Source organism: Chelonia mydas, chromosome 9 (assembly GCF_015237465.2).
Source record: "Chelonia mydas isolate rCheMyd1 chromosome 9, rCheMyd1.pri.v2, whole genome shotgun sequence".
Lineage (NCBI taxonomy): Eukaryota > Metazoa > Chordata > Testudines > Cheloniidae > Chelonia > Chelonia mydas.
This window is the reverse complement of record NC_057855.1, coordinates 55,950,313-55,966,884: the sequence shown is the minus strand read 5'-3', so window position 1 is coordinate 55,966,884 and position 16,572 is coordinate 55,950,313. Positions and strand designations below refer to the sequence as shown.

Here is a 16,572-nt window from a genome sequence, read left to right as displayed (position 1 = left end):
ATTGTCCACCCTCTAGAACACTGATAGAGAGATATGCACAGCTATTTGCTCCCCCAGGTATTAACCACTTACTCTGGGTTACTTAATAAACAGAAGTGATTTTATTAAGTATAAAAAGTAGGATTTAAGTGGTTTCAAGTAATAACAGATAGAACAAAGTTACCAAGCAAAATAAAACAAAACACGCAAGTCTAAGACTAATACATTTAAGACACTGAATACAGGTAAATCTCACCCTCAGAGATGTTCCAATAAGCTTCTTTCACAGACTAGACTCCTTCTCACTCTGGGCCCAATCCTTTCCCCGGTACAGTTCTTGTTAGCTCCAGCTCAGGTGGTAACTAGGGGATTTCTCATGACTGGCAACCCCCTTTGTTCTGTTCCACCTCACTTTTATGGCTTTGACACAGGCAGGAATCTTTTGTCTCTCTGGGTCCCCACCCCTCCTTCTAAATGGAAAAGCACCAGGTTTAAGATGGATTCCAGTACCAGGTGACATGGTCACATGTCCTGTGAGACCCCAGCCTCCATTCTTTCCGGCCTGACTCACGCAAACACAGGAAGTAAACAGAGCCATTTACAATCAATTGTCCTGGTCAATGGGAGCCATCAAGATTCTAAACCACCATTAATGGCCCACACTTTGCATACTTACAATAGGACTTCAGAGTAATACTTCATATTTCTAGCTTCAGACACAAGAATGATACATAGATACAAATAGGATGAACACACTCAGTAGATTATAAATTTTGTAATGATACCTTACAAGAGACTTTTTGCACAAAGCATATTCCAGTTACATCATATTAAGACATATAAACATATTTCCATAAAACATATGGACTGCCACGTCACAGGGTGTAATGAGAGGTATAATAGGAGGGGTATTTGGGGGGTGCTGAAAGGGTGCATATGTAGTGGGAGGGGCGTGTGTACTGGGATGGGTTTTTCGGGGGTATGGGAGGGGTGCGTATATACCATGAGGGGTATTTTTGGGAGGTGCTGGGAGAGGGTACGTGGGTATTTGGGGAGGTTTCACCTTTCACTGGGAGGGTGGTGAAGCACTGGAATGGGTTACCTAGGTGGAGTCTCCATCCTTGGAGGTTTTTAAGGCCCGGCTTGACAAAACCCTGGCTGGGATGATTTAGTTGGTGTTGGTCCTGCTTTGAGCACGGGGGGTGGACTAGATGACTTCCTGAGTTCTCTTCCAATCCTAATCTTCTATGATTCTATTATTCTAGGTGCTGGGAGGGGGTACGTGTGTACTGTGAGGGATATTTGGGAAGGTGCTCAGAGGGGTGTTTGTGTACTGGGAGGGGTATTTGGGAGGGTGCAGGAAGGGTGCATGTATACTTAGAGGGGTATTTGGGTAGGTGCTGCAGACTGCAAGGAGTATTTGGGGGCTGTGGGAGGAGTGTTGTGTATTGGGGTGGTATTTGAAGGGTTAAGGAGGGGTGCATGTGTACTGGAAGAGGTATTTTGGGAGTGCAGGGGGTGCATGTGTACGGGGGCGTATTTGGGAGATACTGGAAGGGTGCATGTGTACTGGGAGAGGTATTTCGCGGGTGCGGGACTGGTGCATGTGTACTGGGAGGGATATTTCGGGGGTGCAGGATTAAGTTCCCTCTATGCTTAGGGCTGCGGAGGGGAGAGGTGCCCCTTTCCCAACCCAGCCCATCCCCAGACCCTCAACGGCCGCGGGAGAAGTGGCTATCCTATGGCTCCAGCCCTGGAGCTGCCATGGCAGGGAGAGGCGCCTCTTCTCCACAGCCTAGGTGCTGCTGCAGGGAGAGGACTGGGGGGAGTCCTCTCTCCCCACCGTAGCCACAGGGCCTAAACCCCTCATCCCCAGCCCCACCCCAGAGCCCACACCCCCAGCCAGAGCCCTTATCCCCGCCAACCCTCTGCCCCAGTCCCGAGCCCCTCATCCCCGTCTCCAGCCTAGAAGCCGCACCTCCAGCCGGAGCCCTCACACCCCTGCACCCCAACCCTCCGCCCCAGCCTTGAGCCCCTCATCCCTGGCCCCACCCCAGAGCCCGCACTCCCAGCCGGAAACCTCAACCTGCCCCCACCCCAGACCACAACCCTCTGCCCCAGCCCTGAGTCCCCTCCCATATTCTGAACCCCTCAGCCCCACCCCCACAACATGAATTTTGTTATGTGCACCAATTTGAAGGTGATGTGTCACACATCACTTCTGTACTGGTGCACATAACAAAATTCATTCCGCTCATGCATGAGAAAAATTAGAGGGAACAGTGGTGGAGAAGGTGTACTGGCAGGTGTATTTGGGGAGGTGCTGGGGGGGTGTACTGATAGTCGTATTTTGGGGGTGCAGAAGGGGTGCATGTGTACTGAGAGGGGTATTTGGATAGGTGCTGGGGGGGATGCATCTGTACTGTGAGGGGTATTTGGGTGTGTGGGGGAGGAATGTGTGTGTACTGGGAGGGGTATTTGAGAGGTGCTAGGGGGTGCGTGTGTACTGGGAGGGGTATTTGGGGAAGTGCTGGAAGGGGGGTGTACTGGGTGTGGTATTTGCGAGGTGCTGGAGGGGTGCGTGTGTACTGGCAGGTGTATTTGGGGAGGTGCTGGGGGGTGTACTGATAGTCGTATATTGGGGGTGCAGGAGGGGTGCATGTGTACTGTGTGGGGTATTTGGGGAGGTGCTGGAAGGGTACCTGCACATGGTGGCAGGGGTACTTTCAGCCTCCGTCACATGGTGGGACAGTGTCGCTCTCTGGCAGGGTGGCTGGCGCAAGCCCAGGACACAGCACCAGCGGTCAGTCAGTGCTTCCCTGCGGGCTTCTACCCCTCCCCAGGGCTGGGGCCTGGGTGGGTGGACTCTAGCAGCTGTAGCTGCAGGGGAATGGACTGATCAGCTTTGGCTGCAGCAGAGGGATCAATCAGGGCGTGGGGGGAGCTCTTTCTGAGCTATAACCTCTGCTCTGCAAATATCCGAGATATTGCTTCTTATTTTAAAAATCCTCCTGGACAGAGGATCAAAAAAGAGATCATGGCCGGGAAAACCCAGACATCCGGTAACCCTAGACACAACAATACTAGTACCTTATACTTGTATAGCTTATCCTCCTTCCCACATGGGAATAGCTATACTAGTATAAGCATCTTCATAATGGCATAACTGTATACAAACTAGGGAGTTGTACCACTTTAGGTATACCAGTCTAGTTAACTTGTGTGTGTAAACAAGTTACTGTCAGAGAGGAACTAACACTTTCACTTTTAAAGGGTAATGCTTAAAAGTTAAAAGTGTAGGCCTAGTGTCTAGAGCACTGAACTGGGGCTAAGACGAGGGTTCTGTTCTCAGCTCTGCCAATGGCCTGCTGAATGACCTGGGCAAGTCCTCAACCTCCCTGTGCCTCAGTTTCCCCATATGTACAATGGGGATAATGATCCTGACTCCTTTGTAAAGCACTTTGGGAGCTACTAATATTATTTTATTATTATTACTATTAAAAGTGACATCAGTTGCTTCATTGAGATGAATGAGGTTATCCAAACTATTAGTTTCAGGCTGCCGGCAGATTCAGGAAAATGAAAGCTGCATCTGTTCACATTTGATTCACATTTTACAGGTTTTTTTCACAACCTGTAATGGTGAGAAACATCATTACCCTCTACATTACATTTATTCCCCTCTATTCGGCACTGGTGAGGCCACATTTGGAGTATTGCATCTAGTTTTGGGCCCCCCACTACAGAAAAGATGTGGACAAATTGGAGAGAGTCCAGCAGAGGGCAACAAAAATGATTAGGGGGCTGGGGCACATGACTTATGAGGAGAGGCTGTGGGAACTGAGCTTATTTAGTCTGCAGAAGAGAAGGTAATACACATGACTGGAATATTGGTATAGAAGGGTACAGCTTGCTCAGGAATGACCGGCAGGGAAAAAAGGGAGGAGGTGTTGCCTTATATATTAAAAATGTAGACACTTGGTCTGAGGTTGAGATAGAAATAAGAGACAGAGTTGTTGAAAGTCTCTGGGTCAGGATAAAAGGGGTACAAAACAAGGGTGATGTCATGGTAGGGGTCTACTACAGACAACCTGACCAGGAAGAAGAGGCTTTTTTTTTTAACAACTAACAAAATCATCCAAAGCACAGGACTTGGTGGTGATGGGGGACTTCAACTACCCAGACATCTCTTGGGAAAATAACACAGCAGGGCACAGATTATCCAACAAGTTTTGGAATGTACTGGAGACAATTTTTTATTTTAGAAGATGGAGAAAGCTACTATGGGGGAGGTTGGTCTAGATTTGACAAATAGGGAGGAACTGGTTGAGAATTTGAAAGTGGAAGGCAACTTGGGGGAAACTGATCATGAAGTGGTAGCGTTCATGATTCTAAGGAATGGTAGGAGGGAGAACAGCAGAATAAAGACAATAGATTTCAAGAAGGCAGACTTTAGCAAACTCACGGAGTTGGTAGGTAAAATCCCATGGGAAGCAAGTCTAAGCAGAAAAACAATTGAAGACAGTTGGCAGTTTTTCAAAGAGACATTATTAAGGGCACAAGAGCAAACTATCCCACTGCATAGGAAAGATAGAAAGTATGGCAAGAGACCACCCTGACTTAATCAGGAGGTCTTCAATGATCTAAAACTCAAAAAAGAGTCCTACAAAAAGTGGAAACTCGATCAAATTACAAAGGATGAATATCATCAAATAACAAAAGTGGGCAGAGACAAAATTAGAAAGGCCAAGGCACAAAATGAGATCAAACTAGCTAGGGACAGTAAGGACAACAAGAAAACATTCTACAAATACATTAGAAGCAAAAGGAAGACCAAGACAGAGTAGGCCTGTTACTCAATGAGGGGGGAAAGACAATAATGGAAAATGTGGATATGGCAGAGGTGCTTAATGATTTCTTTGTTTCAGTTTTCATCAAGAAGGTTGGTGGCAATTAGACTTCTAACACAGTGAATGCCAGTTAAAATGAGCCAGGATCAGAGTCTAAAATAGGGAAAGAACAAGTCAAAAATTACTTAGACAAGTTAGATGTCTTCAAATCACCAGGGCCTGATGAAATGCATCCTAGAATACTCCAGGAGCTGACTGAGGAGATATCTGAGCCATTAGCGATTATCTTTGAAAAGTCATGGAAGATGGAAGACATTCCAGAAGACTGGAAAAGGACATATATAGTGCCCATCTATAAGAAGGGAAATAAGGACAACCCGGGGAATTACAGACCAGTCATCTTAACATCTATAACCAGAAAGATAATGGAGCAAAATAATTAAGAAATCAATTTCCAAACACGTAGAATATAATGAGGTAATAAGTAACAGTCAGCATGGATTTTTCAAGAACAAATCATGTCAAACCAACCTCATACCAACCAACTATGTCAAACCAACCCCAATAGCTTTCTTTGACAGGGTAACAAGCCTTGTGGATAGGGGGGAAATGGTAGATGTGGTATATCTTCACTTTAGTAAGGCTTTTGATACTGTCTTACATGACCTCCTCATAAACAAACTAGGGAAATACAGCCTAGATGGAGCTACTATAAGGTGGGTGTATAACTGGTTGGAAAATTGTTCCCAGAGAGTAGTTATCAGTGGTTTAGTCATGCTGGAAGGGAATAAAGAGTAGGGTCCCACAGGGATCGGTTCTGGGTCCAGTTCTGTTCAACATCCTCATCAATTAGTTAAATAATGGCATAGCGAGTACACTTATAAAGTTTGTGGATGATACCAAGCTGGGAGGGGTTACAAGTGCTTTGAAGGATAGGATTAAAATCAAAAAGATCTGGACAAACTGGAGAAATGGTCTGAAGTAAATAGGATGAAATTCAATAAGGACAAATGCAAAGTACTCCACTTAGGAAGGAACAATCAGTTGCACACATACAAAATGGGAAATTACTGGCTAGGAAGGAGTAATGCGGAAAGGGATCTGGGGGTCATAGTGGATCACAAGCTAAATATGAGTCAACAGTGTAAAACTGTTGCAAAAAAAGCAAACATCATTCTGGGATGTATTAGCAGGAGTATTGTAAGCAAGAAAGAAGGTAATATGGATGGGGAGTGTTCAGCTGTTGTGATCTGCACTGGATGTGCCATGTTTGTCTTTCTTCCACAGTCTGTACAAAGTGCAAGCTGGTCTCCATATTGGAAGAGAAGGTTCAAGGTCTGGAGAAACAAGTATCGACTCTGCGTTGCATAAGAGAAACTGAAGATTTCCTCGACAGACGTCAGGATATGCTTCTACAGACACAACATTCTGAAGATTCAAAGCAGGCTGCACTGCGGGGAAAGGAGGATGGGGAAGAAATTTGGCAGCATGTGACCTCCAGAAGAAGAAAGGGGAGCGTCCATGTACCAGCAACACAGATACAGGTAAGTAACCGTTTTCATGTACTCTCCACAGGTACTAATGCGGAGAGTGGACTAGATGATACATCTGAGGGAAGGGAGCAGAAGGAGACTCCGCCGATTGGAAGGCATGAGATGCACAGTCCTAGGGTTCGGGGTTCCACGACCACCGCTACCCAGAGAAGGAGGCGGGTGGTGGTTGTCGGGGACTCTCTCCACAGGGGGACTGAGTCAACTATCTGCCGCCCCGACCAGGAAAAACAAGAAGTCTGTTGTTTGCCAGGAGCTAGGATTCACAATGTGACGGAGAGACTGCCGAGACTCATCAAACCCTCGGATCGCTACCCATTTCAGCTTTTCCATGTGGGCACCAATGATACTGCCAAGAATGACCTTGAGAGGATCACTGCAGACTACATGGCTCTGGGAAGAAGGATAAAGGAGTTTAAAGTGCAAGTGGTGTTCTCGTCCATCCTCCCCATGGAAGGAAAAGGCCTGAGTAGAGACCATCAAATCGTGGAAGTCAACGAATGGCTACGCAGGTGGTGTCGGAGAGAAGGCTTTGGATTCTTTGACCATGGGATGGTGTTCCAAGAAGGAGGAGTGCTAGGGAGAGACGGGCTCCACCTAACAAAGAGAGGGAAGAGCATCTTCACAAGCAGGCTGGGTAACCTAGTGAGGAGGGCTTTAACCTAGGTTCACCGGGGGAAGGAGACCAAAGCCCTGAGGTAAGTGGGGAAGTGGGATACTGGGAGGAAGCACGAGCAGGAGCACGCAAGAGGGGAGGGCTCCTGCCTCATACTGAGAAAGAGGGACGATCAGCGAGTTATCTCACGTGCCTATATACAAATGCAAGAAGCCTGGGAAACAAGCAGGGAGAACTGGAGGTCCTGGCACAGTCAAGGAATTATGATGTGATTGGAATAATAGAGACTTGGTGGGATAACTCACAAGACTGCAGTACTGTCATGGACGGATATAAACTGTTCAGGAAGGACAGGCAGGGCAGAAAAGGTGGGGGAGTTGCATTGTATGTAAGGGAGCAGTATGACTGCTCAGAGCTCCGGTATGAAACTGCAGAAAAACCTGAGACTCTCTGGATTAAGTTTAGAAATGTGAGCAACAAGGGTGATGTCATGGTGGGAGTCTGCTATAGACCACCGGATCAGGGGGATGAGGTGGACGAGGCTTTCTTCCGGCAACTCACGGAAGTTACTAGATCGCAGGCCCTGGTTCTCATGGGAGACTTCAATCACCCTGATATCTGCTGGGAGAACAATACAGCGGTGCACAGACAATCCAGGAAGTTTTTGGAAAGGGTAGGGGACAATTTCCTGGTGCAAGTGCTGGAGGAACCAACTAAGGGCAGAGCTCTTCTTGACCTGCTGCTCACAAACCAGGAAGAATTAGTAAGGGAAGCAAAAGTGGATGGGAACCTGGGAGGCAGTGACAATGAGATGGTCGAGTTCAGGATCCTGACACAGGGAAGAAAGGAGAACAGCAGAATATGGACCCTGGACTTCAGAAAAGCAGACTTTGACAACCTCAGGGAACTGATGAGCAGGATCCCCTGGGAGAATAACATGAGGGGGGAAAGGAGTCCAGGAGAGCTGGCTGTATTTTAAAGAATCCTTATTGAGGTTACAGGGACAAACCATCCCGATGTGTAGAAAGAATAGTAAATATGGCAGGTGACCAGCTTGGCTTAACAGTGAAATCCTTGCTGATCTTAAACACAAAAAAGAAGCTGACAAGAAGTGGAAGATTGGACAAATGACCAGGAAAGAGTATAAAAATATTGCTCGGGCATGCAGGAGTGAAATCAGGAAGGCCAAATCACACCTGGAGGTGCAGCTAGCAAGAGAAGTTAAGAGTAACAAGAAGGGTTTCTTCAGGTATGTTAGCAACAAGAAGAAAGTCAAGGAAAGTGTGGGCCCCTTACTGAATGAGGGAGACAACCTAGTGACAGAGGATGTGGAAAAAGCTAATGTACTCCATGCTTTTTTTTCCTCTGTCTTCACGAACAAGGTCAGCTCCCAGACTGCTGCACTGGGCAGCACAGCATGGGGAGGAGGTGACCAGCCCTCTGTGAAGAAAGAAGTGGTTCGGGACTATTTAGAAAAGCTGGACGAGCACAAGTCCATGGGGCCGGATGTGCTGCATCTGAGAGTGCTAAAGGAGTTGGCGGATGTGATTGCAGAGCCATTGGCCATTATCTTTGAAAACTCATGTGTTCGGGGGAAGTCCCAGAAGACTGGAAAAAGGCTAATGTAGTGCCCATCTTTAAAAAGGGAAGAAGGAGGATCCTGGGAATTACAGGCCAGTCAGCCTCACCTCAGTCCCTGGAAAAATCATGGAGCAGGTCCTCAAGGACTCAATTCTGAAGCACTTAGAGGAGAGGAAATTGATCAGGAACCGTCAGCATGGATTCACCAAGGGCAAGTCATGCCTGACTAATCTAATTGCCTTCTATGATGAGATAACTGGCTCTGTGGATGAGGGGAAAGCAGTGGACGTGTTGTTCCTTGACTTTAGCAAAGCTTTTGACACGGTCTCCCACAGTATTCTTGCCAGCAAGTTAAAGAAGTATGGGCTGGATGAATGGACTATAAGGTGGATAGAAAGTTGGCTAGATTGTCGGGCTCAGTGGGTAGTGATGAATGGCTCCATGTCTAGTTGGCAGCCGGTATCAAGTGGAGTGCCCTAAGGGTCGGTCCTGCGGCTGGTTTTGTTCAATATCTTCCTTAATAATCTGGATGATGGTGTGGATTGCACCCTGAGCAAGTTTGCAGATGACACTAAACTGAGAGGAGAGATAGATACGCTGGAGGGTAGGGATAGGATACAGAGGGCCCTAGACAAATTGGAGGATTGGGCCGAAAGAAATCTGATGAGGTTCAACAAGGACAAGTGCAGAGTCCTGCACTTAGGACGGAAGAATCCCATGCACCGCTACAGACTAGGGACCGAATGGCTAGGCAGCAGTTCTGCAGAAAAGGATCTAGGGGTTACAGTGCACTAGAAGTTGGATATGAGTCAACAGTGTGCCCTTGTTGCCAAGAAGGCCAATGGCATTTTGGGATGTATAAGTATGGGCATTGCCAGCAGATCAAGGGACGTGATCCTTCCCCTCTATTCGACATTGGTGAGGCCTCATCTGGAGTACTGTGTCCAATTTTGGGCCCCACACTACAAGAAGGATGTGGAAAAATTGGAAAACGTCCAGCGGAAAGCAACAAAAATAATTAGAGGATTGGAACACATGACTTATGAGGAGAGGCTGAGGGAACTGGGATTGTTTAGTCTGCGGAAGAGAAGAATGACGGGGGATTTGATAGCTGCTTTCAACTACCTGAGAGGTGGTTCCAAAGAGGATGGATCTAGACTGTTCTCAGTGGTAGCAGATGACAGAACAAGGAGTAATGGTCTCAAGTTGCAGTGGGGGAGGTTTAGGTTGGATATTAGGAAAAACTTTTTCACTGGGAGGGTGGTGAAACACTGGAATGTGTTACCTAGGGAGGTGGTGGAATCTCCTTCCTTAGAAGTTTTTAAGGTCAGGCTTGACAAAACCCTGGCTGGGATGATTTAGTTGCGGATTGGTCCTGCTTTGAGCAGGGGGTTGGACTAGATGACCTCCTGAGGTCCCTTCCAACCCTGATATTCTATGATTCTATGATTCTAAGACACGAGAAGTAATTCTTCTGCTCTACTCAGTGCTGATTAGGCTTCAGTTGGAGTATTGTGTCCAGTTCTTGGTGCCAAATTTCAGGAAAGATGTGGACAAATTGGAGAAAGTCCAGAGAAGAGTAACAAAAATGATTAAAGGTCTAGAAAACATGACCTCTGAGAGAAGATTGAAAAAATTGGGTTTGTTTATTCTGGAGAAGAGAAGAGTGAGAGGGGACATGATAACAGTTTTCAAGTGCATAAAAGGTTGTCACAAGGAGGAGGGAGAAAAATTTTTCTTCCTAACCTTTGAGGATAGGATAAGAAGCAAAGGGATTCAATTGCAGCAATGGAAGTTTAGGTTGGACATTAGGAAAAACTTCCTAACTGTCAGAGTGGTTAAGCACTGGAATAAATTGGCTGGGGAGGTTGTGGAATCTCCATCATTGGGGATTTTTAGGAGCAGGTTGGACAAACACCTTTCAGGGATGGTCTAGATAATACTTCGTCCTGCCTTGAGTGCAGGGGACTGGACTAGATGACCTCTCGACGTCTCTTCCAGTGCTATGATTGTGTGATTCTATAAGAGTGAGGGGGATTTGATAGCAGCCTTCAACTACCTGAAGGGGGGTTCCAAAGAGGATGGAGCGAGGCTGTCCTCAGTGGTGGCAGATGACAGAACAAGGAGCAATGGTCTCAAGTTGCAGTGTGGGAGGTCTAGGTTGGATATTAGGAAAAACTATTGCACTAGGAGGGTGGTGAGGCACTGGAATGGCTTACCTAGGGAGGTGATGGAATCTCTATCCATAGGCCCAGCTTGACAAAGCCCAGGCTGAGATGATTTAGTTGGGGTTGGTCCAGCTTTGAGCAGGGGGTTGAACTAGATGACCTCCTGAGGTCTCTTCCAACCCTAATCTTCTCTGAATCTATGATTATTTTTAATATGAACCCTCAGATTCTGGAGAAGGGGTGGATTCTGTTGTTGAGCCGTGGGATACATGTTGCCCCAATAAGAATTTTATACACTCCTTCTGTGTCAGCCAGGACAATAGAGGATTGCTTACATTTTTGTTTTGTTCACCCTGAAATGCATTGGAGGTTACTATTTTTCCACCTTTCTCTATCTTTGTAGGCATTACAGTTCAACCCCAGTGAAATATCAAACACACAGAATTCTGTGGAAAGTAAATACATGACAATCTCTTGAGTAATGCTGAGAGGAAAGAGTAGGACCAATGAATTTTCAGACATCATACACTGGAATGGGGGAAATCACAGATATTTGAGTTCATCTAAGAGAGCAAATAGTATGATCTTAAGGAAGGCGAGGGCAGGGGCAAGATAAATTACCTTTGCTGACACCAAGAGACATCATGGTTCTCTCAAATTTTCTTCTACTTCGGTTCCCAGTTCAAGGCAATGGGTCCACCTGAAAAAATGAAAAAGGGGGAAAAACCCAAATTATTGCTCCAGTTATTAATGGTTTCCAGACAGGATCTGTGTGAGTGTGTGAATTACATATCACAGCAATATCACACTGGGAGAAATGAGAGACAGGAAGGTCTATTTTCCTGTCTATTTTATTTCATCTTCTTGGCCAACTGGAGTCTTTCCCATCACTGTTCTCATGGATCCATGTGAAAAGTCGTTCAGAATTAAGGGATCATAGCAATGTCGGTCTGGAAAGGACCTTGAGAGGTCATCTAGTCCATCCTTCTGTGCTGAGGCAGGACCAAGATGGGTAAACCCCACTTGGATTCATGCTCAGGTCCACCAACTCCATAGTCTAGTCATGGCAGACATGCCTATCCAGGCTCAGTGGAGGAAGAGGCATTTCAGGGTCATATGCCTGGAACCATTCAGACACGACAGACAACAAGACACATATTGATGTTGATATAACACTGACATTCTTTTAAAGCAACATCACATTTCCAGGCAGAACTGACAATTCCTGTTCCCTGTCTAATGACCTCACAAGCAGGTAGCAAGCTGTAGTAACCTTAGCCTATAGATACACACACATATTCTTGTCTCTTTTACAAGTGTGTAAATGACTTAATGACTGACAATTAATAGTCTCTTTCATCCAAAGATCTATAGTCTCTACAGGCTGATATGCAAGGACTTCTTCTTGTATAGCAGGAAGTACTGTCACGTTTTGGGCCTTTCAGCAACTTCTGTGGGGACATCATGACAGCTACAAAGTTGTGAATCTATAGAGCCTTAGTTATACCAGCTCTATTGTCCAGCAATGAAACGTGGCTGCTGAAAAGTGGCACACTGACATTTGCAATTTTCACCATCTTCATCATCTGCTCCATATTAAGGGACAAGATCAGCAACGAGAGTATTTGTAGCTGGACCCAGTAAACATCTCCATCAATACTGGTTCGGGTTCAGTGGCTTTCTTGGTATGAACATATAATTACAATGGAAGACCAAAGAATTCCAAAGTGTATTTACCAAGGAATGCTGCCACATGGCCAGAGATCCCAGGGAAATCACAAGTTTCAGGGATGCAGCAAGATTACCAATGATGGACATAACCCGAATATCCAGCCAGACCACTTGAAAGACCGAGCTAGAGATCAATCTCCATGGCACTCAGCCTGCAAGGATGCTATGTCCCTTTGGGATTTGCATGACGATGAGCTTCTACTTGGAGTGTTATCCTCTGCAGCAGTATTCTCTGAGGCATCTGAATTAGTCTGAACCAATGCACCAACTGGGAAGCTAGGAAGTATTTTGCTACTAGAGGTGTCACCTTTCCTATGAAATACAACACCAAAGTCCTGGACATGAATGGTCATTGGACATACCATGCATTTTGAGTCAGACTCGGATTTGTGTGAGTGTCCTGGCCAAATTCCAATTTGGTTAATTGTACACTTCCTGTCTAAATCCCCTCTGAAAACATTACAAGAGAGAAGATTTTTTTTAGTTCTTGTCCTAAAGGCTTGTCCTGTGTCACTGCTTCTGACAGCTGTGTATTTCTCCCCAGAAGCAGCCGTGTTTAAGCACCAGGCAAGTGCTCTGTGTGTGTGCAGTCTGTAAGTGCTTGGGAATCTTCAAGATGCTGCATGAATATAAAGTTAAGTTATTATTACCTGTGGGTGGCTTGTTTCTGAAATATTGCATAGAAACCACGCTCCCATTAAAAATGCCTAGTCCTAATCTCACGGCATCACTGCTTGGCGAAGTCCTTGCCCTTTGCTTGGCACATGAGAAGTTAAAAAAAACTACCTCTGCTCTCTGCAGATCCAACTTCCCTCCTAGTTTGCACTGAATTCTGGAACACAACCAAAGTGCAATAAATTCAGGACAACTCCTGCTCTCAAGTTCCATTCACTTGCTCAACCTCTCCCTTCTAGAATACTTGTTTAACTCCCATGGCATATAGACAGCCCTCTCCTGCCCCCATCCTTCCCAGACCAGCGCTGTTGAGGCCTTTCCACTCAGACTCACAAGGGGACAGAGGCAGAACAAGGACAATAATCCTATTATGGATGACCATAAAGTATTTCAAATCTAATCTTTGATATGCCAGATGCTCTGATGCATTTCTTTCTCCCTTCTAGTTGTTAACAAGTTATTTCCTATTCCTGCAGTAACAGTGTGGTATAAAACAACCCAGGAACAGGGACAAAGGGAAAAATGGTGGCAAGGAACTAGCCCAAGGGTAGGGCTAGTTGGGAATTTTTTGGATGAATCATTTTTCATTGAAAGAGGCTAACTTGTCAAAACTAAAACTGTTCTTGAGTCAGAGTCAGGTTTGAGGAAAAAAGAAAAAAAAGTCAAAATTGAAATGAAACATTTTGAAATTTTCAAAATAAAATGCTTCCATAGACCCAAACCAAAACATTTTTCAGTGTTTTAGATTGCAATTTTTTGTTGTTGAGATTTTGACTTTTCATCTTGATTTAAGACGAGAACAAATTTTGAACTCTTGAATATTTGAAGGAAACTGTTTTGCATCCAGCTCTACCCAATGGTCAGATGCTGCCCTTGATCCATGTTGAGTTAAAAGCAGTGGCAGCTAGTCGAAAATATTCTGCCTGATTTGACAGAATCAATATGCATCAATTTCATCAACAGCTTCAATGGAAACCAGATAAGCAGGTACCCAGGCTGGCACTGCCAGTGAACTGTCAAGCTCCCCAGGTTGGTTGGATCCCCAAGATGGTCTGCTAGCTAAAAAAATTTGTTTTGGTTCTCCTGAAACAGAATTTTTCTGGAAATCCCTCCTTGCAAAAAATATCATGTTTCTGAGTTTTTGTCCTGAAATGAAATTATTCGCAGGAAGCAATTTCCATTTCCTGGACAACTCTAGTGATAGCCTTAAAACAGAATTAATTTAGTGAAGTGTTTTTGAGAATCTGGAGTGTTGATACGTACATAAGCTAGTGTAAATCAGAGGACAAATCATGCATTTAATACAGAGATGCAGATCTTTCCATGGAATACAAATCAACTTTAGAATCATGCAAATTGGATTCATAAAAAGATCCAGCAAGATGAGATTCTGGGCTTGTGCAGCACAGGACTCACAGCCCAGGGGGTGTGGGGTGCTATGGTGGTTTTAAGCCTCCTTTGCACCCTCCCAATCCTGGGCTGTTCTAGGGGCATCCTCCCTGGACTGCAGTGCTACCTGAAATCTCCCAGCTGTGCCCCCACCCCCAGCGCATCCCTCCCATCATCACAGCCTCACATGCCCTATCCAAAGGCTCATGAAGGCATCCTCAGAGGGCAGCTTACAGTTGTCTTCCGCAGTGCTTGTACAGAGAGTCTTTTATGGCAGCTTATGGGGCCACAGCAGTGATGAGAAACTGAGCCCCAGAATTTTGCTTGGGACTCCTCCCTAGACACAGCTGGCACATCATCTAGCCACACTATTAGCCTCTTACTTACCCAACTTTATCTGACTTTAACAACACACCCCAAAATTAAAGGAGGTGCCAGTGGACATCAAATGATTTGTGAATAAATACACAGTTCTGATGCCTGAAACTGCACATTGGCCAACCCTACTACCTGATCTGTCAGGCTTCTCTATCTTTCCATTCACATCAGCATGGGAGAGTCCATCACAAATGGTTGTGCTCCACTGGTATTTCTGGCTCTGCAGACAGGTGTTTGGGCATGTTGATGGTGCTCATTAGGGCTGGCTCTGTGGGACTGGCAGTGGTTCCCACACATTGTTTTTCCAACCTTGACTCACACAGCAGCAGCCAGCCCTGCCCTTCCTTGACAGGCACGCTATGGCCTAATAAGGTACAAGCACGCTGAGTGTGGTGGTTCAGAGTCAGTGGCAGGCCAGTGCCTGGGAGAGCTGTCTCTAGAGCCTCAGTAAAGGGCCACACCACCCAAGTGCAGAATTCCAAGCAGATTTCCTAATGACATGTTGGAGATGATGAGATTTTTCTAAAGCAAAAAACCTATTGTAGGAGAGTGCATTGCAAGAAATGGGACAGTAAACACAAACAGGGTCTAGTACCAAACCCCACTCCTGGCCTGATGCAGACGTGGTCAGACAATGTTTCATTGACTACTGCAATCCACATAGGAAGAGCCTCCCAAGATAATTCTCAGCTATCAGGAGAACTCCAGGCTTTGTGGTGGGGGACAAGTTGACTATTTTTTAGTGTGGAATTTCTATCCTAGGAAGGCTATGACAAGGCACGGTTGGGGTTGTTAAGTATAAATGAGTCTTCTACCAGTGCCGGAGCACAATAGGATCCATGCAGTGCCACAGCAGCACCTCAGACACACAAGTTACACAGCATCTCCAGATGTTAGAGTTTCAACTTGGCCTCCACAAGTCACTCCTGGATAGAGTGCATCATGAGATGACAAAGACATGGGTCATAACGGCAAGCTCTATATCTGAGAGGAAGAGTTCTGCCTCCTTGCAAATTGAAGCTGAGTAGCACTTATGGCTGCTATTTGGAGATCTAGGTGTAGAGGTGAGTCCAGTATGCCTTGAAGCCTGTGCAGCTGTTTAACAATTGGGCCCTGACTCAGTAAGCACATGAGTAGTCGGGTTGACTTCAGTGAGTCTACACATGTGCTTAAACACCTGGTTGAACAGGGGCTTTGGAGAGCAGATTCCTTGCCACCTGAAGCTTATCATTGCATTGTTGAACCTGGGGTGGTGTAACACCCCAATGGCCCCCTCTCCCTCAGGGAGTCTCCAGGGAAGGCAGATCAGCATTGTATGTGGCTAACACTGTTGCAAGCATCGCAATGCATTTTGGGAAGGGTCAAAGGGAGCAAGGAGTGGAAGTTTCCTTTGCAGATCACGAGAGGCCAAGGCTGGGGGGGGGGAGAGAAAGAAGAAAAGAGCAGAGAATGAGTTAATCAATACCTCAGCTAGCTCAAGCCGAAGATAAGACGCTGGCCCCAGCCAGCCCAAGGTTGCAGCTCAAAGCCAACGTTTGGCTGCGAGCCAAGAAAGACCGGGGCTTGAAAGTTGCCCGAGCAGCCGTGAGAAAGAAAATCCAACTGCACAGACATGCACCTCAAGACAGCAAGGCCAGCGAAGAAGAAAACAAAGC

The 16,572-nt window shown here is 46.0% G+C and overlaps 1 protein-coding gene across 10 annotated transcripts in view; it reads right to left on the bottom strand.

Moving 5' to 3' along the window:
• Positions 1–16,572, bottom strand: part of ZNF185 (zinc finger protein 185 with LIM domain) — a 151,410-nt gene that overhangs the window by 97,077 nt on the left and 37,761 nt on the right. For 9 of the 10 annotated variants that reach the window (XM_043522701.1, XM_043522702.1, XM_043522709.1 and 6 more), the window contains exon 2: positions 11,366–11,444. The exons of the other annotated variant lie outside the window; for it this stretch is intronic. In XM_043522701.1, the coding sequence (XP_043378636.1) occupies positions 11,366–11,390 (25 nt within the window). In that variant the 5' untranslated portion in view covers positions 11,391–11,444. The remainder of the gene's footprint in view (positions 1–11,365; positions 11,445–16,572) is intronic. 10 annotated transcript variants of the gene reach the window in all.